The sequence below is a fragment of the Mytilus edulis genome, chromosome 14 (assembly GCF_963676685.1).
Source record: "Mytilus edulis chromosome 14, xbMytEdul2.2, whole genome shotgun sequence".
NCBI classification, from domain to species: domain Eukaryota; kingdom Metazoa; phylum Mollusca; class Bivalvia; order Mytilida; family Mytilidae; genus Mytilus; species Mytilus edulis.
Window position 1 is genome coordinate 16711460 of NC_092357.1, and position 27624 is coordinate 16739083.

Consider the following 27624-nt stretch of genomic DNA (forward strand, 5'->3'; position numbering starts at 1 on the left):
TATTATTCTACCCATTAAGAATTTATTTAGACTGTGGTTCACGAAATCTAAGATGGCAGTATCTGCAGATTTATCCATTTAAATAATAAAAAAGATACAGTCATAATGGTAATCCTGGAACCCAAAATAAAGCTTTGGAATCTGAAACATAAATTACGATGCTATTTACCTTGATTTACGTCAATTTCATTTTCACGGTTGTCCTTGCTATATGCTGGTTAATACTGTTCGTTATTTCCAACGAAATACGAGTTATTTGGATTTTATTCAAAATAGATCTTCGGAACATGTTTAAATACGCTCATGTTTTGATTAAACAATATCGTTTCAAGTATCTTATATGGTACTATGTTTTTAGATCAACCATGGTAAGATATCTTATCATGGAAGTATTTATCGGCTTTATTATCGTTAAATTTTGATGCTATCAATATTCTGTTTTTTTTTTTAGGTGGAACTGTCGATATAACTTCAAACGAAGTATTAGGGTCCGGGCAATTAAAGGAAATACACAGCGCCTCTGGTGGTCCATGGGGAGGTAATACTATTAATGAAGGAATATGGAAACTTTTGCGAGGAATATTTGGTGAAAGTACAGTAACAAAGTTCATTGACGAAAACCGGGACGATTACCTCGAACTAGCGAGAACAGTTGAGTTGAAAAAGCGAACTGTGACATCTAATAACAAAGTAACAATTGAGATTCCAAGGTCATTAATGTTAGAAGCTAAAAAGACAAACCCTGGCATCATTGCTGAGGAATTTAAGGATCGGGTTAAGCTAGTAACAAACAAACTTCAAGTTCTCCCTGGTGTTTTGCCGCAAATTTTCAAAGAAGGAATTGACACAGTCAGCAAATATGTTCAAGATTTATTGGACCAACCAGAAACAAAAGGAGTTTCAACTATCCTTTTAGTTGGTGGATACGCAGCATGTGACCTTCTCAAAGATGCAATGAAAACAAAGTTTAGTAATCTTACCGTCATATGTCCTCTTGATCCGGATGTAGTTGTTTTGAAGGGAGCAGTTATTATGGGCCATATGGAAACACCTATCGTTGGTAGAATTGCTAAGTGTCACTACGGGATAGCAATTCTTGTTGGTGTTGACAAACAGAATATGTACCAATGCTTTGACCGGTCTTTCAAACCTTTGACTTCGACTGAGGAAGAGTTCCATACGATAATAAAAAAAGGTCAACCTATCCATGTAAACGAGGTAGTAACCGAGTACGATTTTCCGATAACGTTCGAACAAGATGAAGCTTTTATACGGATTTACGCATCAGATGATACAAAACCACCGAAAATTATATCGAAGAATAACTGTAGGGAAATAGGTCACATCCGTATCAAGTTACCAAAATTTAGAAGGGAAACACGTCTTAAGATAGGTATATCAAATAGTGAAACGGAGTTCAAAGTTGTGGCTAGGGATGAGCATACGGGGAAATGCTTTGCAGGAGTTTGCAGATTTCTAAATTAAACTATGTGACATGAGGAAGTAACTACAATTTTGATTGTACAGTATAGGCAGCGGCTTTTACTTTCAAATAAATGATATTTGATAGAATTTGTTGATCAATAATTATACAAAATTTCAAATACTGAAGTTCTCTTTTATTGATTGTGAATTATATACTGTAAATTACACACTTCTTATAACAATATGTAAATATATATAAAATAATGATATTAATCTTAATGGTGCCAGTTTCATAGATCTCTTGGTTTTACAGACATTTTACGTTTCAAAACGGGACATACTTGTTTAAAGGATAAGAAGTAAAAGCTGCTATATTAATGACAGAACAAGGATAATCTTGATGTATTATACAGAAACATTTATTTTGGAAATTGTTAATATTAACATTTGATTCTTACCACCTCTAGTATAGGTAGTTTCACAACAACTCTGAATTTCGGTTTTGCCTACAGACACAATCAATGTTAACATAGAGTAAAGAGACACGACAGGATTGTCAATGAGACAACTATCAAAATGATTTTAAAAGTACTGAATTGAAACAGCTATAAGTCATGGCATTCGACAATGAGCAAAACTAATATCGTCCGGTCTAAACAGGACAAACAGCGTTTTAAGTAAGAAAAAAACATTTGATTAACGACAAAACAATAAACGAAATACAGGTATGACAGAGATTAAACAACGACAACCACTTGTATACAGCCTACTTGCTCAAGACATACATTTAGTATTTTTCGGATTTGTTATCACATAAGCAATACAACGGGTGCTACATGTGGAGCAGAATCTACTTACCCTTCCGGAGCACCAGAGATCACCCCTAGCTTTTGATGGGGTTTGTGTTGCTTATTCTTTAGTTCTCTATTTTGTGTCATATGTACTATTGTTTGTCTGTTTGTATTTTTTTTCATTTTTAGCCATGGCGTTGTCAGTTCATTTTCGATTTATGAGTTTGACTGTCCCTCTGGTATCTTTCGTCCCTGTTTTAGATGAGGTTTGCATCTCATTTAATCTAGTAAACTTGATATTAAGAATGCTACCGGACATTGAATTTCTGTTTCATGTCTTGAACTTTTTATTGATTGTGACACATAAGTTCACAGCAGAAACATACATTTTGTTCTTCGTAGAACATTAATATATCTGCATATCATACTTCATATGTAAATGCTCTTGGATTTTCACCCTCAACGGACTTCGTTTACATTACTGTTCTCCTTACAGAAATTAACATTGCTCCAAAAGAGTTATTTACAATAAAATTGAGAATGGAAATGGGGAATGTGTCAAAGAGACAACAACCCGACCAAATAAAAAACAACAGCAGAGGGTCACAAGCATGTTTGAAATAGCATTGCGTCTAATGTATGTAAGTATGATTATATGATATGAACATAATTCAGGCTTGGTAATATACTGGCACGCTTAGTTGGAATTTCAAGGTGATGGTTCACTGGGTAACAATCCACATAGAGATTGTTGATAAAAAGAAGAACACTAAATGTTACAAAGTGTACTGAAAATTTATGAAAAAATCTGTTCATGTGTTAAGTTGACACAACATCGAATGAGCGTTAAGTTTAAGTATATATCAATTGAAATAAGCTGTAATAAAATAATATTTCATAGCTGGCTTGCATATATTTCGTGTCAACAAAACGTTCGATCTGCGTACATATATCTGAAGTCGGAAAATTAAATATGTGCATCGATTTCTGTTGAAATGTGATTTCCAAAATATCCTTTTTAGTAATTAGTTGGGTTCGTATTGCTCAGTCTTTAGTTTTCTATCTTGTTTTGTGAACTATTGTTTGTCTGTTTGTCTTTTATTTTTTAGCCATACTGTTGTCAGTTGATTTTTGATTTATGAGTTTGAATGCCCCCCCCCCCCTGGTATCTTTCACCCCTCTTTTAGTAATATTTGCACTTTAAAAAAAAAAGATTATACTACGAAACCATATTTAAATGCAAGATATAAATGATCAGATTTATGAAGTTGAAAGTTTAACCAGGTCAGTTGGTTAATGTTGTTATGTATTTGCACATTACATTTCGGATTTAATATTTGCGGAAATGATTTAAATGAAACTTTATACTACTTTATTGATACAATGTGTTAAACAAATAATATTGGTGAAATCGAAATATATACACATTAAACCACATACTGGAATATCGTAAAATCTTAGCCCAAATTAAGCAGTAGTTAAATTCCTGTTTGACGTTAATCAAAAGTAACAGGTAATATTGTCTCCTGATCAGAAAATCAAAAAAATTATCAAAACAATAAAAAAAAATATGAAATTTCAGAAATCAACAGGCACATTTATATCACTTGTAGAACTCCTTTTCACTTTATATGCCAGTTATAATAAGTACGAATGAAATAATTTTTTTGGAACATGCACGTTATATTGCCTCGGTGCTCTCTTCGTTATATGTACGTTTCAGTTTGGGAGATTTTAGGATCGACCATAGACGGCGTTGGACAAACAAACATGAAAATACTTGTTCTTATCTGCTAAGTCGACATTTAGGAGTTAAATCATAAACTGGTCAGCCAATATTATGAATAATGTGTCAGGCTGGGTTGGCGCATATTCCAAACAGTGAATTATGGGTAACAATTTTTAGATGAAATATTGTTATTTCCCAAAATGGTTTTTGATAAATATCTGTAAAATCTGAACGAGAGACACAATTTTAAATTCCACTAAAAATTAGGTTGACCTGAAAATGTTGAACCGATCCCTTAAATGAGGTGGCTAATAAATCCAAGTGAGAGACATAATTTCAAATTACACTAAAAATTATGTTACTGAAAATGTTGAACCGAATCCTTTAACTGGTTAATGAAGTTTAAAAAAGCAGTGAATATTCTAGATGCTTGAACTGTTACATTTCTTTTTTTTTTTTTTTAAATTTTGTATATATTGATAGGATTTTTTCCTATTACATAATATGAATTTAATCTATGCAAAACCAATAATGTTGAATATCAATAAAAATATCAAAATATAACAACATTGAGAATGAGAATGGGTAAGGTGTCAAAGAGACAACCCAAGTTGAAAACAGCACAGGAGCAACAACAGATCTGATATACAGCGACGAAAATCCCGCACTCGTAGGCGGGCTCCAGCTGACCCCTGAACAAAACTGAATACTAGTTCAGTGACAATGGACGTCACATTAAACTCCGAAAAAATATAATTGAACTAAAATTATAAAGCATACAAGTCTTACAAACGCAATAGGACCTTGACGAGAAAAAGGCTCACACATATTGTGGTGGGGGTGAGGATTTGTAGGGGTAAGGGTATAACATTTTTTATAAGATCTCAACGATCCTCATATACCTCTAGTCAATGTAGAATACCACTATTTGTCTTTAATCATGTTTATCATTTGTCTTTAATCATGTTTATCATTTGTCTCTAATCATGTTTATCAAGGACGTATATTAGTTATACGTCCTTGTGTTTATATATAAGAAACAAATATCTGCATTTATTATACTGCTTGCTACCATAATACAAAATTTTGTATTTTTAAATTTTAGATTAGCTATGATTGATTGAATACTAACAAAAGTATGAAAGCAATTTCTTATAACAATTTAAAAAAAAACCCTCCTTAGTACCAATAAACGGAATAAATAAATATGTTTTTTTTTTTAAATTTTTTATCGAAAGATCTCAAGAGTTTTGATAAAAGTATCTCTGATTACTTGAAGTCCAGTTATTTTATTTGGATCAACATTTTCCTTTGTTTTTTGTAACGTGAATGATATAAAAACAAATTCTGTCTACTTCCATCTCGCCAACACAATCAGTCCAGAGTATTAATTTGTTTTACCCTGAACTTTAATTAACGAATAATTGATGAATAAATAAGTAGCTGATACAAAGTAGAGACATTACAATTTTCAAAACATTAAAAGCATTAAGCTGAAATGAATTGAATGTAAAACAGTCTACTATTTAACTCTTGTGGTGCACATGGCCTCAGAAGTATTTACGTCATTCCATTATAACATTGTTGGCCGCTTTGTGGGGCGGTCGGATCGTAAGATTTAAATATACATAACCTGTAACAAAGATTAAGAAGTATTGTTATTTTTCTAAAATGTGTATTTATTCATACACCGGTGAATTTAAATATAATTTCGAGGGCTGAACTATTTACCGTATTCAGCTTTAAATCGTTTAAAATACAAGGTATTTTTACGGTGCGATTATGTCGGGTGGGTAATCATATCAATAGGTTATAAACACATTCCCGCTTGTTTTGGTTTATGAACATTTCAAAAATCCATTTAGAAAATCTGTAAAGAAATACGTAAAACTAAATATCAAAATACTTCTTTAAAATTTTTATTGCAGTAAAAATCAGACACCATATACCAAGTTAATAAGAATATACACTTGATATATGTCGTTCGATCGAACCTTTTTGATGGATTTATCTTCTTTATGATCGTCCAAACCTTAACATTTGAGATTAAGACTATTTACAAATTATGAACTTTTTTTGTATTGAAACTGTATTCAATTGTCTCAAGGCTATATTTAATAAGTCAACTTTGCAAGTAAAACTGTAAACGATGTTCAAATTTTTTTTAAAGAATGTGTAGCATTATTTCATTGGACTTCCATCGTTTTGGTTCCTTTGTCGGCCGGTAGGCAATAAAACGCCAAAATATACAAAACAATGTTAGACGCAATAAACCCCCAAGGACCTTGGCGGATAAGAATTATGTATAAACATTTTTTTCTCTCCACATTAACATACATGTTTTTTATGTTTGTTAAAATGATTAAAATAAAATTGAGAAAGGAAATGGTGAATATGTCAAAGCGACAACCACCCGACCATAGAGCAAACAACAGCCGAAGGCAACCAATGGGTCTTCAATGTAGCGAGAATTCCCGCACCCGTAGGTGTCCTTCAGCTGGCCCCTAAAATATGCATAATAGTACAGTGATAATGGACGTCATACTAAACTCCGAATTATACACAAGAAACTAAAATTTTAAAATCATACAAGACTAACAAAGGCCAGAGGCTCCTGACTTGGGACAGGCGCAAAATTGCGGCGGGGTTAAACATGTTTATGAGATCTCAACCCTCCCCCTATAACTCTAGCCAATGTAGAAAAGTAAAACAATAACAATACGCACATTAAAATTCAGTTAAAGAGAAGTCCGAGTCTGATGTCAAAAGATGTAACAAAAGAAAATAAATAAAATGACAATAATACATAAATAACAACAGACTACTAGCAGTTAACTGACATGCCAGCTCCAGACCTCAATTAAACTGATTGAAAGATTATGTCTTCATCATATGAATATCAGGTACAATCCCTCCCGTTAGGGGTTTAGTATCATACTATCATAAAATATATGAGAAGAACATAACCCGTGTCATGCCAACAACTGTTTTTTTAAGAAATAAATGTGTTTAGTTCCGATGCAAAGACCCTATCAGTGAATCAATGTTAAAGCCAAAATATGCAATCTTTAATGACCTGACAACAGTATCGTAACTATATCCCCTTTTAATAAGTCTATTTAAAGGTTTTGTTAGTTTCTGAGGAGAATACTGACATTTTTGTGCTTTAAGACTGTTCATTGACTGAAATTACAATCTGTTTCAACATTTAAATCTAAACAACCTACTTTGAAGGTTAGCTAGTAATTTTGATTTTCTGAAAACATAACCATTATAACCAGGTGAATTTAAATATCATATCGAGGACAGCAATACTCATTGGTGAGCTTTTTTAAAGTTCAGACTGCAAGGTATTTGTACAAGGTAAGATTATTATTATTTTAATTCATGGTAAAGTTTATCACTTTTCGGTTTAAAAATAGTTTATATAAAAAATTTAGATGGTGTATATATAGTTTTTTCAGATATATATTGAATTTTTAAAAACGTAATTATTTTTAACAAAGACTTTTATCTTTTCATTCAAGATTTCTAGAGACACACATCGCCAAGTGAATAAAAATACCATATGTAGCGCTTTTATCAATGTATATTTAAGAATCATTAAAACATGTAAAACTAATCATTTGAATGATAGGGGTACTTAAAAACGTAGAAAACTTTGGAGCTATATACCTATACCACGTTTATCTAATCAATCAAGTTACGATTTCATCACAATTTTCTTACCGGAGTAATTGAATGGAATTTGCAACACAATGATTAGATACGGACAGTTTTATATATAAATGAAACAAAACTCTCCTGGTTTTAAATGAAAAAAAAGAGGACATTAACACCACACTTTTAAAGATAAGTACAGTTGAGAATGAAAAAGGGGAATATGTCAAAAAGACATCAACCCAAAGAGCCGACAACAGCCGTATCCGAATAATGGTCTTGAACGTGCATTTTCGTGTATTTTTTATCATCGGTTTGAATCTATGTATATGAAAATATTACTATTATATATACCTATGAACATACCCCTTATACCTTTCGTCCCTCTTTTATTTCTTGGAGTAAATACACATGCCTTACGTCTTTGTCATTTCTTGTTTTAAGACAATCATCGTTTTGTATTGTACCTTTACGTTGGTAGATATTTTTCTCATGGGCAGTCATACCACATCTTTATCTTTTTATAACAATAGATATAATCCAAAGGGGAATGCACAAATATATTTTACCAACTTGAACATCTTTTTGCAATTTACTAACAGTTCTGTTTCGAGCAAACATGTATCTAGGTGTTGATAAATAGACCTCAAACTGAAGCGTTTTTGATACTGTGGATTCATTATTTTTCGTTGTTACCAAATTTCGTGGAATAAAGAAAACGTTTTCGTTGATATCTAATTTCGTTGCTTTCACGATATCTGCATAGAAGTTTGTAAATCGTATAACATTAAATTTTGTGGTTCACCTTTATCCACGAAATTCACGAAAATTGGTATCAAACGAATAAAAATAAATCCACATTAGTTTGTAAAGCTTTGTCTTGAATAAAAGAAGTTCCAAGCATTAGCTTGCAAATATATGATACAATTTATATGTTACCTTGACGACAACGTGAATCTTATCCATGTAATTTGTTTATGAATGAAAGGCTTAAAAACACAAAAAAAGAAACACTTTGCATCAAATGACTAGGCGAATAGTGATTGTCAATAAACGCACCTTTTAACACTATTGTACTATTTGTGGCGGTCAGATCTAATTGGTAAAGGCAGCCTGAGTGCCCGGAGAGAATCACTGACCTTCGGTTAGATGTAAGTCAACTGAGATCGGAGTCGAATGCAGTTGCTACATGCAGGATTCGAGCTCACAGCCTGAATGTTGACTGGCTGTGATACAGAAGTTCGAATTTGTAGATCACTCAGCCACCAAGTACCCCCTAGCGACTGGACGAAAATCATACCGCTAATGACAGGTCTGTCAGCTTCTCTCTTGGCATCGAAACGGTACTTACCCGTCAGGAAACTAATTGCATGACAAGTTCTCTGATAAGACTATATTGGTGATGACATAAAAGAAGAGGTTTGGATTTTTGCTAAGACAAGATCAAGTGTGAACATTTATTCATAGAATACAGAGCTATAAAACCACATTACCTTTATTTTAGATTGTAATTTATTGCAATTTATTGTGAGTTTGGTATGGAGGGAATATTAAAGAGGAAGATATCAATATTTAGGGGTTATCAAGACCGATGGTTTGTCTTGACGGACGATGGATTAATTAAACAATATGAGGTGAGTATATCATTACAGTATTATCAATGAAGAATATATATTTAATTCGTTTGGCAAAAGAGTGTAATGAATGCTATTATTGTGAGAATATTTGTATGTTTTCTTTTCACCCACCAGTAAAATATACAACAGTATGATAGATACCCAATGGCAACGTTTGAAAAGTCTGGAGTTAACCTGGGTTTGTAGCTAGCTTAGCCTTATTCTTATTTGTCAGTTGTTTATAGTTTTGATATATTGACAGATTGGGTGAGAAATGACTGTTAGTCTTCAACAGACGTTTTGATCTAAATATTATCGGAATGTCAATTTTCAAACTGATGCACTGTTGCCAGTCCTGTACTGTTCAAACAATAAGTTGAAGTTAATGCAGTACTGTTATATAATTCATCATTTTATGTTGTAGAAAAAGCCCAGTAATGCATCACAGAAAGCTAAATGGGAAATGAATATCATGGTAAGAATAAAAATGGATACGAACACTCTTAATATATATAACGTTAAAAAAACCAAGTTATAATACAGTGAACAGAAAAAAAATCAAAAACATACCCAAAAAAACCACCCCAGTTAGAATGTGATGAACATACATATCACAAACTAGTTAAAACATTTACTAAATTTTATCATCGGTATAAAGACATCATTCGTAAATATAGATCAACATGCAGACTTCTAATACGTTCATGTATTTCACATCCAATTTTTTATGGAAATATTCTTTATAAAGCACAAAGGTGTCAGTATTCACCTCAGAAACTTACAAAACCTTTGAATAGACTTATTAAGAAGGGAGATAATTACGATAATGTTGTCAAGTCATTAAATATTGCATATTTTGGCGTTAATATTGAGTCACTGATAAGGTCTTTGCATCGGAACTAAACACATTTATTCTAAAAACAGTTGTTGGCATGACACGAGTTATGTTCTTCTCATACATGTTATGATGGTATGATACTAAACCCCTAACGGGAAGGATTGTGCCTGATGTTCATTTGATGAAATCATAATCTTTCAGTCAGTTTAATTGAAGTCTGGAGCTTGCATGTCAGTTAACTGCTAGTAGTCTGTTGTTATTTATGTATTATTGTCATTTTGTTTATTTTCTTTGGTTACATCTTCTGACATCAGACTCAGACTTCTCTTGAACTGAATTTTAATGTGCGTATTGTTATGCGTTTACTTTTCTACATTGGTTAGATGTATAGGGGGAGGGTTGAGATCTCACAAACATGTTTAACCCCGCCGCATTTTTCCGCCTGTCCCAAGTCAGGAGTCTCTGGCCTTTGTTAGTCTTGTATTATTTTAATTTTAGTTTCTTGCGTACAATTTTGAAATTAGTATGGCGTTCATTATCACTGGACTGTATATATTTGTTTAGGGGCCAGCTGAAGGACTCCTCCGGGTGCGGGAATTTCTCGCTACATTGAAGACCTGTTGGTGACCCTCTACTGTTTTTTTTATTTGGTCGCGTTGTTGTCTCTTTGACACATTCCCCATTTCCATTCTCAATTTTATATAACAGAAAAAAAACCCAAAAAACGGTAAGATTGCTGAAAAACTAAATTTCACTGAAAACTGGTTAGACTGCGTTCTATGTTACTGGATATAAAGTGAACAGCAGAAGGTTAAATCTGACCTATGTACTTATTTGAAGTATGCAACATATTGCCGATATTTCAAGGTTTTTTCCCTCATGCTGAGGATGTTCTACTTGTAACCATTCCACACGAATAATCCAAACGACACTTTTTTTATTGGAATACCACAAATATTAAAAATAAACCACGTAAAAACAAAGAGTAAAACAATTCAAAACCCGCTACAGAACATTAGGGACATATTAAACATTCCCTTTATTAATGCATGATTTTTCTATCATTATATCGCAACTAAATAATAAAAGCTAAAACTATAATATTAGAACGTTTCACTGAAACCTAATGACAACAAGAAACACAATTTAGTATTTCGTGGATGCGGTACTTAAGTTCGTATACCATTTCTTTTAACAGCTCGCTGATATTAACAAGAAAAAAGACGGACTGCGTTTCAATATTACTTCGAATAATGGTCTAAGCATAAAGTTGAAAGGTAAGATCATTGATACTATAAAAGGGTTTGTTATGGCGTCCGTATCAAATCTGTTCAATTCAAGGATCAGGGCCAATGCTTTTGATTGCCCGCGTCCCAGGTATGTGAACAATTACCAAAAGAATAGAATGAAACTCGATAAAAATCAAATACTATAATGAAAGCCAAAATGTCATAGACACCTTAAAAAGGATATATATTTGGCATTAAAGTAGAATTCAAATTCATGCCGACAATCGATTCACTGACACTAATAAACAAAAGACTATTTAAAAGCATATTTAGTATTTAGCGGATGCGGTAACAAAAGTGGATGTGGTTTTCTCGTTTGGATTGTTTTACATTGATATAGGAAGATGTGGTGTGAGTGCCAATGAGACAACTCTCCATACAAATAACAATTTAAAAAGTAAACCATTATAGGTTAAAGTACGGCCTTCAACACGGAGCCTTGGCTCACACCGAACAACAAGCTATAAAGGGTCTTATCGGGGCCTTTTATAGCTGACTATGCGGTATTGGCTTTGCTCATTGTTAATTGCCGTACGGGGACATATAGTTGTTAAGAGACAGTGTCAGTAACTATCAAGTATTGTCCATATTATGACCTATAGTTGTTAATGTCTGTGTCATTTTAGTCTTTTGTGGACAGTTGTCTCGTTGGCAATCATATCACATCTTCTTTTTTTATATTAGTTCTGTGATATTTTTTTGCTTTTACAATTTTCATAATTTCTTTTATAGCACAATCGGACGATGAAAGAGAAAAGTGGATTGAATGCTTTAAGAAGGTAAACGCAGACAGTTCCTTGTGTAAAGTCCGGCTTTACAAATGTATTCTCCGACACAATTTTACAGTCATTTGAAGTCATAGTTAGTAGAAAAAAATAAAATAACAATTACAGAATGGACAGGAATTATATAACTTTGAGAATTTTATAATCAGAACTATAAAGTCTATTATCTGCAGGGTTTACTTGCATTAAATCTTAGAGAATGAATCTTCAAAAAGGAAGATGTATCATAGTTGCTCGATAACTTTTTTTAGAGTATAATTGTGATAATTTCAGTACAATTCCTTGGATGCTGAAGACGACAAAGACGTTTTCGCAAGCGACCAAGAAGGTATTTTAAGTCTTCTTTATTAAATCATTGCTCCTTGTTTATAATAGCATACTGTGTTCTTATAAATACTCATCTTTAACTTTCATTGAAACGTTCACATAACACAGCTTTTCATAGTAGTTATGTGCAAGTTTTTAATTTAGTAGTTTTTGACGAGGGCCATGTTGCACAATTTCTATTTTGTTATGGTATGTTATGTTTTATGTTCTGTATTTTTGGTAGATATTCCATTTTTTACGATGGCATTGCCAGTTTGTGTTTGAATACTCCTTTCGTATCTTTAGCCTTCTAAAAACTTTTAACTTGAAAAAAAAATAAAGTTCATAATAATTAGCAAAATTAATAGGAATACAATACGCCTAAAATGTTTAATGGAAATACTATACTTTCATCTTCTTAATTGTACTATACAAAGGAAAATAAAAAAAACCCCACTGAACTCCGATGAAAACCTAAAAAGGAGAGTCCCTAATCGAATGGCAAAATCAAAATCTCAAACACTTCAAACGAATGGATAACAACTGTCATAATACTGACTTGGTAAAGGCATTTTCTAATGTAGAACTTCTAGACCCATTACTTTGTCCTACAAGAATTATACTCTTTCGCTTTAGTGTTGTTTGTTTGCATTTCAATCTTCTCAATTGTACTATTATACATTTCCAAATTTTATCTAGTAGTATAAAACTCTTTAATAGGAATTTCAATACTTTCCATGTCTTTCGTTTATATTGCAAACTATTGTTTATAACGTTTAGAAGTCCATTGTATCTTGTGTGTGTGTGTGTCTGTCTATTTGTGGGAGCTTTCGTCCAGCTAATGAGGTATATTGCAAAATGACAGCTTACGTATAAAGATATCGAAATTCGAAATACATTTTCAATTAAATTATTAAAAAGGCATTGCCATACGAGGTTGTTATACATTATACATAAACATTATGTAACACTTTGAAATACTAGATGAATTGCAAATACCAACATCCGACTACTCCGAAGAAGATAGACGAAAGAAACAACAAAGAAAATAATTATAAAATAAAAAAGTTGAAAGCTGACTGTCAAATTGACAATGCTTTGGCAAAGAACATTTTTATTTTTAATGACTAAATGACAAACTTTACTGTACAATACACAACTTAGTTAAGCAAACATTAAGCAGCATGAACCCCACAAATATAGTGGTTGTGGTAGCATGTGCTCTGGAATGTTAAGAAGATTCTGCCTGACATGTAAAAGTAGACAAAGAATAAAGACGAAGAACAAGGAACAACACTGGTTCCATACATACATCTACATTTTTAAAATACTAATGCTCTTCTATATCAGGAATAAAATACCTTATCTGTAATTGGCAAAAGTTTTAGTTATTTTAGGTGCTCTTCATATTCTCACCTTCATTGACTGATTTTTTTATTTATTTTGTTTTCAACTTTTTTTGATTCGAGTTACCGAGTTTCTAGACGAAACGCTCTTCTGGTGCAAATTTCAATCCTGATATATATATGATGAGTTCATTTACATGTAAAGACAATAACAATCAAAATCAAGGAGTAAAAAAAGACTCGTAAAACCAAAAGACATTTACATCAACAGTTATAAATATTAAATAATAAACAACACGAACTCCACTAAAAACCGGGAGTGAAATCAGGTGCTTCGATAGGGTAAGCATTTCCTGTACCGTATACGGCACCCGTCGTGTTATTTCTTTGTTCAGTCCGGTAATGATGGAAGGTTATTATGACTGAAGAAGAATATCAGATATGATTTCTGACACATTTTTGTCATAATGGCCAATCAGCTGTAACATTGAATATAAAGAGCGCGAAGTTTTGTACAAATAAAACCTATAAATACAGAATAAATAACCTGATTAAGTCTAAAATATGGATAACGATTGCACATGCATACCTACAAATGCACATACATGTGTGTCGTTTTAAATAGAAAAATATTATTTTACGGCAGCAACCTATGATGAACCCGAGCCAAAGCAAGGTACTCGGAAGAGAAAGGACAGTGATGCAGATATTTTGGAGTCATTCAAAGAGATGACAATATCCAAAAAGAAGTATGTATTATTTTTAATGTCTGTTTTGTTTACTATATTATTTTGCAATCAATTGGACTTTATGATTATCTAGACATGCTAGACATTGTAAAATATTCCACTTTACAAGTATACAGTTTTGGTGAAGCATTGGTTCCAGACAAAACAAATATTTTTTAGAGAACTGATTTTGTATGTTAAACTGATACGTTTATTCAAAACCAATATTCTTTTTTTTTTTTTTTAATTCTTTTGATGAATGAGTCCGTTCAAATAGTTAATTTATTTATCAGTCTTATATGATGTACTACTTTCGCTTTGGAAACAAAGCCATGATCTGAATTCATTAGCACATGGTCTGCACGTGGTTGATTTCACAACAGAAATTGCAACGTCAGCTGTGTTTTGAACAACACCGGAAATCAAAATGGACATTAGGAAATTAAAATAGATCATCCAAGAAAAGGTTAAAATGTTCATTTGTTTATAGTGAAATGGTTGATTTTCTATAACGGTTTGCCTTCGTCAATTCTAAAAGGATGCCTTTTTATAAAAAAACGCGTATTATAGGCACGCTTTGAAGTACAAGAGCTATACTATTGAAAACAAAATAAGTATATCATGCCATGCTAAATGCTAAATTTAACATGGGTCGGCAAGATTTATATCAATATTTCACATCTCGCATACGCTAGTTATACAGGTATAGCCACTTGGTTGTCCTATCATAATCTATGGACAGATATACACCTGCTTTAAAATGCAGGTAATGCAATAGCAACCTCTTCCACCCATGTATAAACTCATTATAAATTCTAGGCGTACACTTTGGTACACCAAACATGCGCTTCGTCGGCATTAAACACTAGGAAATCTTAATAATTTTGATAAATTTTAATAACAGACACTTTTACAGAAAATAAATATACTAGTAAGAATGAATATCCCTTAAACATACAAGTGCTAACTTTACGAATAAAGACGCGTCGACCATCATTTGCATCCATCTATTGCTTATATTCATTAAAGATACCAGTAGCCCTTTTCACCAAAAACATCTTAAATGTAAAATTAATCTTTCGATAAAAATATTTAGTTGAAGTGTTAAGGAATATTTTAGACTTACGATAAATTTTACACTTAAGATTTTTTTTGTGACAAGGGCTACGGGCTTTAATTACGATAGTTACTATATCTTTGTATAAGTGTAAAAGAAGAAGTTTCGCGTAGACCTGTAATATTAAGCTTTAGAGAACTCTTCTCTATCGGTGATCCACACACTGCTTATACCCGGTGTTCATATATGTTTTCCCTTTCCAATTTGTTATCTTTTTCTTTTGTATTTTCGACATATGGGTTTTCATGCTTCCATAAAAATTGAAAACTTAAATTTGTTTCATTAATCAAAATAGAAGTGTAGTAAAACAATTAAATTTCAATTTTCAGTCTGGAGTAAATTATTTTTATGACGTATTTCGTGATATACTTCATTTCAAATATATTGTTCATTCGGCATACATTGTTATTTCTGTCATTTCTTGAGTGATTTAAATTGGATGGTGGTTGCATATTTTGTTATTGATCCATCTATATAAGCCATTTTGCGAACTCCTTCACAACATATTAATTGAAAGCCTTATTTTTTCATATATTTTTTCCAGAAAAGATTATTTAATGGTAGCAGCAATCGATTTCGGATCAGCTTATTCTGGTTGTGCCTGTTCAACGAAAAACAGCTTCATGAAAAACCCACTTGATATATCTATGATTGGACTAGACCAGCAAGGAAATGCGTCTTTAAAAGTACCGACAGTGCTTCTTTTAAATCCTGATAAAAATTTTGTAGCATTTGGACATAAGGCGGAAGATCAATACACTGACTTACTTGAGAAAACCCCAGACGAAGCACACAAGTGGTATTATTTTAGCAGATTTAAAATGCAGCTGTATAATAATATGGTAAATATCTTTCCTAATGTTCATACTGAGAGTAGAGTAAAAAAAATAAAATGAACTACGAGCTTACTTGACAAATCGAGGTCCGAAAATAAAAGAAAGAAAATGACATAATTTGTTGTGGGTAAATGTTCTGAAATACAAGGGTCGGTAATTGATTCATCATAGGCTTCATTTTTTTACGCAAAACGCGCGTTTTGTGTACACAAGACTTGTAAATGAAACTGGAATAAAAACAAACCCAGAATGGCCATATAAAATAAGACGTTGAAGAGCATAGAGGACCCATAATTTGAAAGGTTTTGCCAAATAAACTTATTGTTATGAATTGATTAAAGACGCAATGAGAAACATAAGGCACTAAACAAAAATATAAACTGGAACATATCATCTTAAAATATAAGGCTAACAGTAACAATTTAACTGTTTCTCTAAAATGAAGCCATTTCATCATTTTAACGAAGGTCAATGGTTCGCTCCTGGCACTCTGGATTCCTCTAGTAATACAAACTGATCGGCAAGAAAAATCACGATAGTGTATCAAGTGTCGTTACACAGCAATACATCAATCAAGTGAAAGCATACGGGGAAATGTTTAAACTGTATGTATATTAATACATTATGAAAATAGGAAAATATGATTGTTAATGAGTTTACTGTTAAATGCAACTGTTTCGTATGGCTTTATGTCTCATTCATACAATGTCTTCTGCGCGTCGTCTTTTATTGGCCAAATGTTGAAATAATGTGTTTGCAAGTACCTCTCATCTGTAATATATAGTATTAATACTTATAATTCTTCCTACTTTTCTACAGAAACTGAAGAAATCAATGACTATTAAAGACATTACTGGGAAGAATGAATTGAAAGCAGTAGACGTGTTTGCCTTCTGTATAGAGTATATATGGAACACGCTATTTTGTAGGGTAAAAGAGCTAATCACAACTCTTAACGAAGAGGACGTTCATTGGGTGCTCACAGTTCCGGCTATTTGGAGCGAGGATGCACGACAATTCATGATTGAAGCTGCAAAAAAGGTACAAATCGTAAAATTTGTTGAAGATTATAAATTTACAACGTTTATATTTAATTCAGATTGCATTATTTACGACTCAAACAAACAATTTTGGATTGATAACAGTTGTAGACTATTTGGCAATGATATTGTCGATCGCGCCTCAACTGATAAGTTTTGATAATTCATTTGGTATTCCTTTTTATTATATTAGACATAACTCTAATTAGACACATAATGTATAGATTTTTACATGTATGCAATATGATAATAATAAAATTGAAAATGGAAATGGGGAATGTGTCAAAGATACAACAACCCAACCAAATAGCAGACAACAGCCGAAGGTCAGCAATGGGTCTTAAATGCAGCGAGAAACTCCCACAGCCGGAGTCGTGCTTCAGCGGGCTCATAAACAAAAATGTTTACTAGTTCAGTGATAATGGACATCATACTAAATTCCGAAAAAAACTCAAGAAACCGAAATTAAAAATAATACAAGACTTACAAAAACCAGAGGCTCCTGACTTGGGATAGGCGCAAAAATGCGGCGGGGTTAAACATGGGGTTAAACATGTTTTTTTTCTATCTCAACCCTCCCCCTATACCTAGCCAATGTAGAAAAAAAAACATACACGCAAAGTAAAAGTCAATTCGTAAGAAGTCCGAGTCCGATCTAAGAATAAGTAACAAAAAAATTACAAGGATACATGAATTAACAAAGGACTACTAATAGGCGAGTGACTTTAACCATGAAATTAAATTTTTAATGCACCTACCTTACACACGGCTAAATTATATATCATTTGAAAGCTACAATTCTGTACTATCGGTTTTGCCCGGTCGTAAAAAAATCGTACGGTGCAATTTCCGTCAAATCAAGATCAAAGGCCAAGGACGAATAAGGGCATATTGTCTAAGATTTCAGCTTGATTGCATAATATGACTTATATATACTTAATTCACATATGCAAACAATTTAAACTTTTAGCAGAGAGATTAACAATCATTAATCAAATGCATTTTTATATATTTATGGTGACTTGAATAACACCGGTATCACTCAGATTACAATTCTACCTTGACAGGTAAGTTTGTATTTAGCCTATAAAATACTTATTTAGCCTTGAGAATTGAAAGGTCAGTTTCCTAATCATACAATAGAGGTTGATAAATTTGGCTTCATGCCATTTACCTTGTCCAAAATTAAGGTCACTTTATTGTTATTGTGATATTGTTAAAGTACAAAAGAACCCTATATTCTGACCAATACTTAAAACTTTGTGCATCTTGATTTAATTGTTAAAAATCTGTTAATGTTGAATTTTAGGGGTTATTTTAGGTCTTTTAATTGCATATTTCTTTACATGGTAGTTTTTTTTTCAGATATAAAAAAAAAACGATCTTCTTGACTGTTATAGAAATAGACTATGCTTGCAGGGTCTTGTTTTTTGTTTACACCAAATCTGACAGATTATTATTAAGTTGCAAAATATTTTAAATGAGAGCTGAAATTTTTTCTATCTTTAAATGTGCATTGAACAATGTTGAAGGTTAAATAATCATAATGTGAACAAGAATGAAGAAAACATCTTGGTCCCAAAAAAAAACATCATCAACCAGGATATAATATTTTAAATTTTAATTCATTATACTAATATCAGTTGAAATCTCAAGCCACTATTTTGCATGTTTACAATGTAGGTGATGTCCCAACAGAAAATCAATGAATTTGACAGTACAATGTACTCTTAGCACAAACACATAAGGTCACTGTGAAATAGACATCTAGGGCAAGAAACAGTCAGCTATACAAAACCAGTTTGACTAGATGTCTAGTTTAAAACCAGTTTGACTAGATGTGTCCTATATTTTGACAATGTAAATGACATGAGGATCTGCATGGGTTTTTTAATATCTGTATTCTTTAAATTTTTAGGGCATTTTTCTTTTAATAGCCTTAAAAATAACTCTCATTCTGTAAAGCAAATTCTCATGAAAATGATTTTACTATATAGTCTTTCTGTTACAAGATTATTTATCAATTATGCACATTAATCATTATATTATCGGTATTGCATTACAGTTACCTAAGTTTCCTTTTTAGTTTGCACATTTATTCTTTATACTTTTGCACTGCATTATTCTCTATTCTTTATTTTGTTGTTCATTTTCTCTATTCTCTATTTTTTATTGCTATTGCATTTATTCTCTATTCTGTAAACCCCATTCTGACCCTTATAGGTAAACTTCTATTGTATGAATGGGATAAACTGACCTTTCAATTCTCAAGGCTAAATAAGTATTTTATAGGCTAAATACAAACTTACCTGTCAAGGTAGAATTGTAATCTGAGTGATACAGGTGTTATTCAAGTCACCATAAAGCGTGTTTTTGATAGACAGCACATGTTTCCTGAAATTCGAGTAAAAGTTAATAAAATGTGCAAAAACACATTTTTTTCTTTTTCTTTCTGATGAAACTGTTAATCACTTTAAACTAAGTAAACTTAAACCCTGTAATGACTATCAAAGAAATTTTTGACATCATAAATTTCCTAAAATTATGCTTACTTCTAATCCAACAGCAAATCAAAACAACTCATACAGTTGCCCCAAATACCGCCATCTGCGAAAAAAAATCTTTTAAGTATTTCTTGCAATTTAAACATTGTATGTGGTCAAAATAAGATTTAATAAACTAATTCTTAAGAATCTGAAAAATTCAAAGTAAAAAAATATGTGCGCGAATCATACTATTGCTTGAATTTAAGGGGGCGAAACTAAGAGATTGCAATCTGCATTGAAACTACCCGACTGAAATGAACATCTTTCCACTTTTCTAATTGTTTGATTTGTAGCTTCATTATAAATATTGATGTAGTGAAAAACCTTTTTATTTATTTAATGTGAACCATAAAAAAAGACATTGACAATCTAGACAAAAATAAATAGAAAATTAATTGATGAAAATTGAAATTTCAAAGAATTAAAAAACAAGGAAACAAATTATAAAACTTTACTTATTGATTGATTAAATTACGTTGTTCATTGTTTAAATGCATTAATTCAGCAAATAAGAATAATTTTGAAGAAAAAAAATCCATTAATACGCAACAATTCTAGTTACAACTAGACTTCCTGAATAGCTTGAATGACTAGTCCATTTTTCATACGAGGATGAATTCATGCAAGAGTTACTGATGACGACTGGAAAGAAGCACCATTATCTTGAAACGTCACTTTCAACTATATAGATGATGTCATCTCACTGAATAGTGCCAAATTTGTGACAATGTTGGACTCAACAGATATAGTTTACTCTATCACGTATCTTGAAAACGACGATGAGGGTTGGTTGAGAACAAGTTTAACGACAATAGAGATGAGCATAAATCAACCAATAAAAACACTCCTTACTACCAAATTATAAATTAGTCATTTCTATGTAGCAATATTATAGCAACGCCTGCATATCCAAACTACTAAAGGAGTAGACCGATTTCATTGAGCCTCAACTCCTCTGAGACAATAACAAGTCGGAAATATTTATGATATGTCGTATAAATGTATTTCCTTAATTTGTCTTTGCATGCTCAGTCGACGTACTGCCCGCGAAATTAAATGAAACTATTTATCTAAACACTTGCCCAATTGTAACGCGATTTCGCGGCATCTTCTTGTGGAGTATATTTATCCAAGTTGATACAATTTTCCAGAGCTTGCATATACGTTCACGATTTATTTTCGTGATAGTGCGTAACTGCTCACAATGAAGATGTGAAATAAAGGCAACTATAGTATACCGCTATTCAATAGTCATCAATCGATTTACTAGAAACTGAAACAAATCCGGGTCACAAACCAAAACCTAGGAAAACGCATCAACTATATATATACAAGAGGAACACAACAATATAACAGAAACACTGAACTGCTACAAAAACAAACGCCAACATACAAAGAAACAGATTATTCGATACCAACTGCCATATGACTGACTTTGTACAGGAGATTTGAAGAAAAGTGGTGGTTTGAACATGGTTTTAAACCAGACTTCAAATGCAAAGTTGGAATCATCCCTTTGGAAATTTTATGGACGCCACTACGAGTTGGTTGACATTTCGCCAGATGACCACTGATAAGTTCCAATCGACTTTACCAAAATACCGTCATATCTGCCTTGAATGACACAAGACGGTGTCACATGTGGAACATGATCTGCTTACCCTTTTGGAGTCCCTGAATTTTGAGGCGGGTTTTGTTACTCAATCTGTAGTTTTATATGTTGTGTTTTGTATACTGTTGCTTTGTCGTGTTCGTTTTTTGGCCGTTTTTTCAGTTTTCAATTATGAGTTTGATGTCCCTTTGATATATTTCGTCACTATTCAAGTAGTCAAAGGTTTTAAAATTGTAGATCATTGTAGCTAAATGTATCATAATAACGATTTGGTTATATATATATATATATCACCGTGAGCAAATTAAGTTATTTCCGAGGATATTTGTCTTATTGCGTTATTCTTCTTCACTTTACTTTGAGGCGATTGTTTTGCCGATTTTCACTACTGCAAGTTAATTTCTTTAAAGTAAATTAATACCAAAAGGACAATCAACATCTTAAACCATGAATCAGATAAACTTAATTAAAACCATGAACAAAAAAAAATTAAAGTCTAAGAGACGAACAACAGTTCACAAAATAAAGCACACCATGAAAACGATTACTGCCTAAAACAGCAAATGATCTTATGAGGTCAGGAAGGGTATTCAAGTTTTTTATTTTTTTTATTTCACAACTGCTTATAGTGTATTACATAAACAATGACCTGCATTTATATTTTAAAAGTTTGTGTTGAAAATACTCAAAGCATCTTTTATTCAAATAATTAAAGCGATTAAACTTCTAAACACACTTAATATTACTAACACGATTTTAGACTAAATAAGAAGCAGCAGCATTATATTTTGTTCGTTTACATCCCGCTTTAGACAACCAAGTGTTTCTAGGCAAGGTTACTTTTTTCAATGTTGCCTACGATTTAGTCGCAAAGTCATGTTTGCATTTAAACATGATTACAAAAAGTTAATACGTTTGACTTCGTAAAAAACACATTTTTACCTCAATTAGCTCGTATATATTCTTTTCGAACTTTAAATACTTCTATGTTTATTATGGAAAATGATTCTCCTCCCTGATATTGACAATAGGCAATGTGCCATCTTAACATAGAATAACAAAAAGATCGCTATTTGCAGATGCCAGATTTTTGGGCAACTGCAAACACTTCCATAGAAGGCTGTTCTATGAACAATAATTAATAATAATGCATCTTAAAGTTCAAAACAAAGATTCCCTGACCTAAAACATATACATTTATCTATTTTTTTAGCATACAAATATCGATTTCCTAAGATATATTTTGCTTTTAGAACAATTTTTCATTTTTTTAAGATTTGCGATAAATTTCAATTTTCGGGAAATATTGCGCATCTAACCTCTATTTTTTTGTTTAATTTGGAAATAATGTATCATGTTCCATAAAGTTCATATAATCTTTTGAAAAATTTTATTGTCAAATAATTAGAAAATGGCTTTTTGTTTAGTAATCGCAAAAATTGGAATGTTTATTCATGACCTTTGACCTTGATTTTACAGAAAATGTACCGTACGATTTTTTACGACCGGGCAAAACAGAAAGTACAGATTATTACCTTTCGAATGATATAAAATACAGCCGTGTGTTAGGTGGGTGCATTAAAGTCGTTAACTAAGCATCTTTTTGAAATAAGTCACTCGCTTATAACAGCTACTGACATGCCAGTTCCAGACCTGAAATAAACTGTTTGAAAGATTATGTCTTTATCATATGAATAAGTAAAACCCCTCCCGTTAGGGGTTTAGCATTATACTATCATAAAATATTTGAGAAGAACATAACCGGCATCATGCCAACAACTGGTTTTTAGAATAAATGTGTTTATTTCCGATGCAAAGACCATATAAGTGAAACAATATGAAAGCCAAAATGTGCATCTTAAATGATAAATCTACTATAATATGCAAAGTAAAGTTCTTTTCTTAGAGAAATCTTCAAAAATAGTTCTGCAAAAAAGAAGATAATTTTTTTTATTGAAAATAGATTTAATTTTAGGCTGGAATAGACGGAGAACGTTTATCACTTACACTAGAACCAGAGGCGGCTGCATTTTGTTGCAAGAGTGACGAGACACAAAGACGTGCAAGTAGGCCAGTTGGAAACATTGGTTCGTTTGATACAGGTGCAAGATTCCTAGTGGTAGATCTTGGAGGTATTTATAAAGTCATGTTTAACAATCTGTCAACATCATAATATTTGAAACAATATGAATATTTGAGCCATGAAAGAATCAAAATAGAAATTATAACGTCAACAATAAAACGGTACAAGAATCGCATATTGATGCACTAGCAACGTTTGTTTGCAAGTCGTATCGAATTTGACAATGGAAATTATATTCTAAAAACAAAAAATGACATTGCTATCATTATACTGACTACAATATGATAATAAGTTATTACACTTATACCTGCAGGTTATAAGTAAATAGTTATCAAAGGTACCAGGATTATAATTAAATATGCCAGACGCGCGTTTCGTCTACATAAGACTCATCAGTGACGCTCAGATCAAAATAGTTATAAAGCCAAACAAGTACAAAGTTGAAGAGCATTGAGGACCCAAAATTCCAAAAAGTTGTTGCCAAATACGGCTAAGGTTATCTGCGCATCGTTTCCTGAATCATAATGGCATTGATAAGGCAAACATATTTTTACATCCGAAACTCAGAGACAACATTTTGCTGCTTTGATTTACCGCCATTGATTTCTTTTTGCTATGATTTGCAATAAGTATCAACTGTGACTATATTTATCAGCATTCCGTCTGTGAACCTGATTTATAAAGTGTATTTAGGAAACAGATCAATTTGCTTATTTGGATAAAAGATTGCGTCTTAACGTTTAATATAAGAAGAAGGAGATGAGGTATATTTGCAAATGAGACTACTATCAGCCCATATTCAAATGCAGTGGATATAAGCAATATAAGGCATCCGGACAGTCTTTATGTATGTGCCTGTCCCAAGTCAGGAGCCTGTAATTCAGTGGTTGACGTTTGTTTATGTGTTATTTATTTGTTTCTCGTTCATTTTTATATATAAATAAGGCCGTTAGTTTTCTCGTTTAAATCGTTTTACATTGTCATTTCGGGGCTTTTTATAGCTGACTTTACGGTATGGGCTTTCCTCACTGTTGAAGGCCGTACGCTGCCCAATAGTTGTTAATTTCTATGACATTTTGGTCTCTTGTGGAGAGTTGTCTCATTGGCATTCATACCACATCTTATATTTAATAATGAGAAAAATCGGTAGAGTGCAGTCGACTCTTAGTTCACGACATGAACAATTTGATTCATCTTTAAAGGGATATTTAAAGGCCTGATATTTAACAAATCAAAAAGATTTGACAGACAAGAAATAACGAATACCACTAACACACAGACTCGTGATTTCGGATAGGAACAAAAGGAATGTGGCTAACTATCATTTCTATTAACGGGATATGGTCTGCAACCTTGGCTTTCAACTATTTGGTTTTCAAATTTTTTGTTGAAATTTGACATAAAAATCGCCTGGGGTTGTAGCAGTTAATTAAGTGTTGATTATATTTGTAGGGGGAACAGTCGATATAACATCAAACGAAATCTTAGACTCTGGACAGTTAAAGGAAATACACAGCGCCTCTGGTGGACCATGGGGAGGTAACACGATCAATTCGAAAATATGGAAACTTTTGCGAGGAATATTTGGGGACAAAACAGTATCAAAGTTCATTGCAGAACATCGGAACGATTACCTTGAACTTGCAAGAACAGTTGAATTGAAAAAGCGAACTGTAACTTCTGATGGAAAAATGAGACTAGAGATTCCAAGGTCGTTAATTATAGAGACACAGAAATCCAATCCGGACACGATTGCTGAGGAATATAAGGATAAGGTTAAACTAATAAAAAGCATGCTTATATTTTCTCCCGATGTTGTGCTGCAAATTTTTAAAGACGGCATCGATAAAATCATCATGTATGTGCAAGAGTTATTGGACCAACCTGAAACAAAGGGGGTTTCAACTATCCTTCTAGTTGGTGGATACGCATCATGTGACCTTTTAAAGGATGCAATGAAAACAAAGTTTGATAATCTTACCGTCATTTGTCCTCTTGATCCGGATTTAGCTGTTTTGAAGGGGGCAGTTATTATGGGCCACATGGACACTCCTATTCTTGGTAGAATTGCAAAGTGTCATTACGGAATAGCGGTTTTTCCTTGTTCAGCTTCAACTAAAGAAGAATTCCATACAATTATTCGAAAAGGTCAGCCCATCCAAGTTAATGAAATAGTCACCGGATACAATTTTCCGATAACGTTCAACAAGGAAGAAGCTGTAATACAGATGTATGCATCCGATGAAGAAAGGCCACCAAAAGTTATTTCTCAGGATAACTGCAGCAAAATAGGTCACATACGTATAAAATTACCCAGATCTAGAAGGGAAGCACGTCTTAAGATAGGAATTTCAACTAGTGAAACAGAATTTAAAGTAGTTGCCAGAGATGAATATACGGGGAAATGTTTTGAAGGTGTTTGCAGCTTTCTAAATTAAACCTTTTAAAGTAATGTTGAAGTTAGTATTCAGATTATACAGGACTACATGTATCAGCTTATTTTTATATAACCTATTATTCAAAATAAATGTATGCCGTTGAATTAATGTTCCTTAATTATGAGATGTCTAAACACTTAGCAAATACATTTAGAATATACAAATTAAGATGCAAGGCAAACCCAACAGAAATCGTGCATTTAAAAAAAGATGACGTGTAAAGGCGTTCATTTAAGTTGTTCTGCTAAATAACCTTCATAAATCAGTTATTGTGTATGGAACCAAACGTGTAAATATTATGTTTGTAAGTAATTGTACATTTTATCATCACAAAATGAAAAAGTTTAATACAAAACACCTACACTATATTTAGTTTTAGGCCTATTTTGACCGTTCTATTATGATATATACTATAACAGGTTTATGAATATAAAACCATTCCATTGGATAAGACTATTTAAAGTCATTGGTAAGTTAATTAATAGTGAGGTAAGAAATTTTACATATGGATTGAATAAAAGCTAAAGCTCCACCCATCAGTTTACCTCCAATCGACGAACAATTTCAGCCTATACCAATATATATGTTGTTGGTCCACTTCCTTTATCTAAACATATAAATATATATTTTTGTATGGACTCTGCATCTAGGTACCCATGCATATTATTACCAGATAGCAAAGCACTCTGCAGAAACCTTGACACAGCAGTTGCCGAGACTTTGTGTAACGACAGATATGCATACAAAATAAGGTTTGAATTTTTGTCCAACCTGATGGCTCTTGTATGTAAATTGTGAACAGTTTATTGAATGAACACAACACCGTAGCATCCTACTGCGTATAGTTTTGTCATCATTTATTATAGATTACTACAAAATATGCTCAGAAACTATTCGAAAATATGGGACACAAAAAAAACATAACGTACACAAAAGTTCCAAAAACTAAAAGTTTCTCGTCAATAGAGTTTATTTACAATCTACATTTCCCTGAATCACTTATTCAAATACATAGAGTAAATTTCAGTAAGTGTTGTTCCTGAACTGATTTCGTTTGATTGAACTTAAAGAGAACATTTGATGTATGAACAAGTGGACAGACCGAGAAAGTTAGAAAAAAACCCAGAAAATATGTATAGACAATCTTTTATAAACGAATCGAGCGTCTGGCGCAAATACAAACTTTTAATCCTGGTATCTATGAAGTAACAACTATCCATGAAAGTTCAAATGAAGTGGGTGTAAGCAATTTTAGACAAGCGTATGTCATCCGAAAATAATAATAAAAAACAACAACAACAAAAAACCACTAAAAACAACGATACCGTATAGTCGGCTACTACATGTAAATGGCCGCGAAATAAACAGTTCAATAGAGGAATCTGACGGCCTTTTGTTATTTATAGCAAAACAATTTATGAAAGTTTTTATTTTACAAC

At 32.4% G+C, this 27624-nt stretch overlaps 2 protein-coding genes across 9 annotated transcripts in view; both read left to right on the forward strand.

Annotated features, from left to right (window-relative positions):
• LOC139502867 (heat shock 70 kDa protein 12A-like) overlaps positions 1-1572 on the forward strand; it is a 42368-nt gene extending 40796 nt beyond the window's left edge. For all 8 annotated transcript variants that reach the window (XM_071292513.1, XM_071292508.1, XM_071292511.1 and 5 more), the window contains one exon: positions 452-1572. In XM_071292513.1, coding sequence (XP_071148614.1) covers positions 452-1485 — 1034 coding nt within the window. In that variant the 3' untranslated portion in view covers positions 1486-1572. The remainder of the gene's footprint in view (positions 1-451) is intronic.
• Positions 1573-7215: 5643 nt separating this feature from the next.
• LOC139502869 (heat shock 70 kDa protein 12A-like) lies at positions 7216-26289 on the forward strand. Its single transcript, XM_071292515.1, has 11 exons — positions 7216-7308; positions 9110-9239; positions 9646-9696; positions 11258-11336; positions 12081-12127; positions 12407-12461; positions 14432-14534; positions 16175-16472; positions 17286-17507; positions 23640-23796; positions 25200-26289. The coding sequence occupies exons 2-11, from the start codon at positions 9144-9146 to the stop codon at positions 26183-26185; spliced, it is 2094 nt and encodes a 697-aa protein (XP_071148616.1). The 5' UTR covers positions 7216-7308; positions 9110-9143; the 3' UTR covers positions 26186-26289.
• The last annotated feature ends 1335 nt before the right edge of the window (positions 26290-27624 follow it).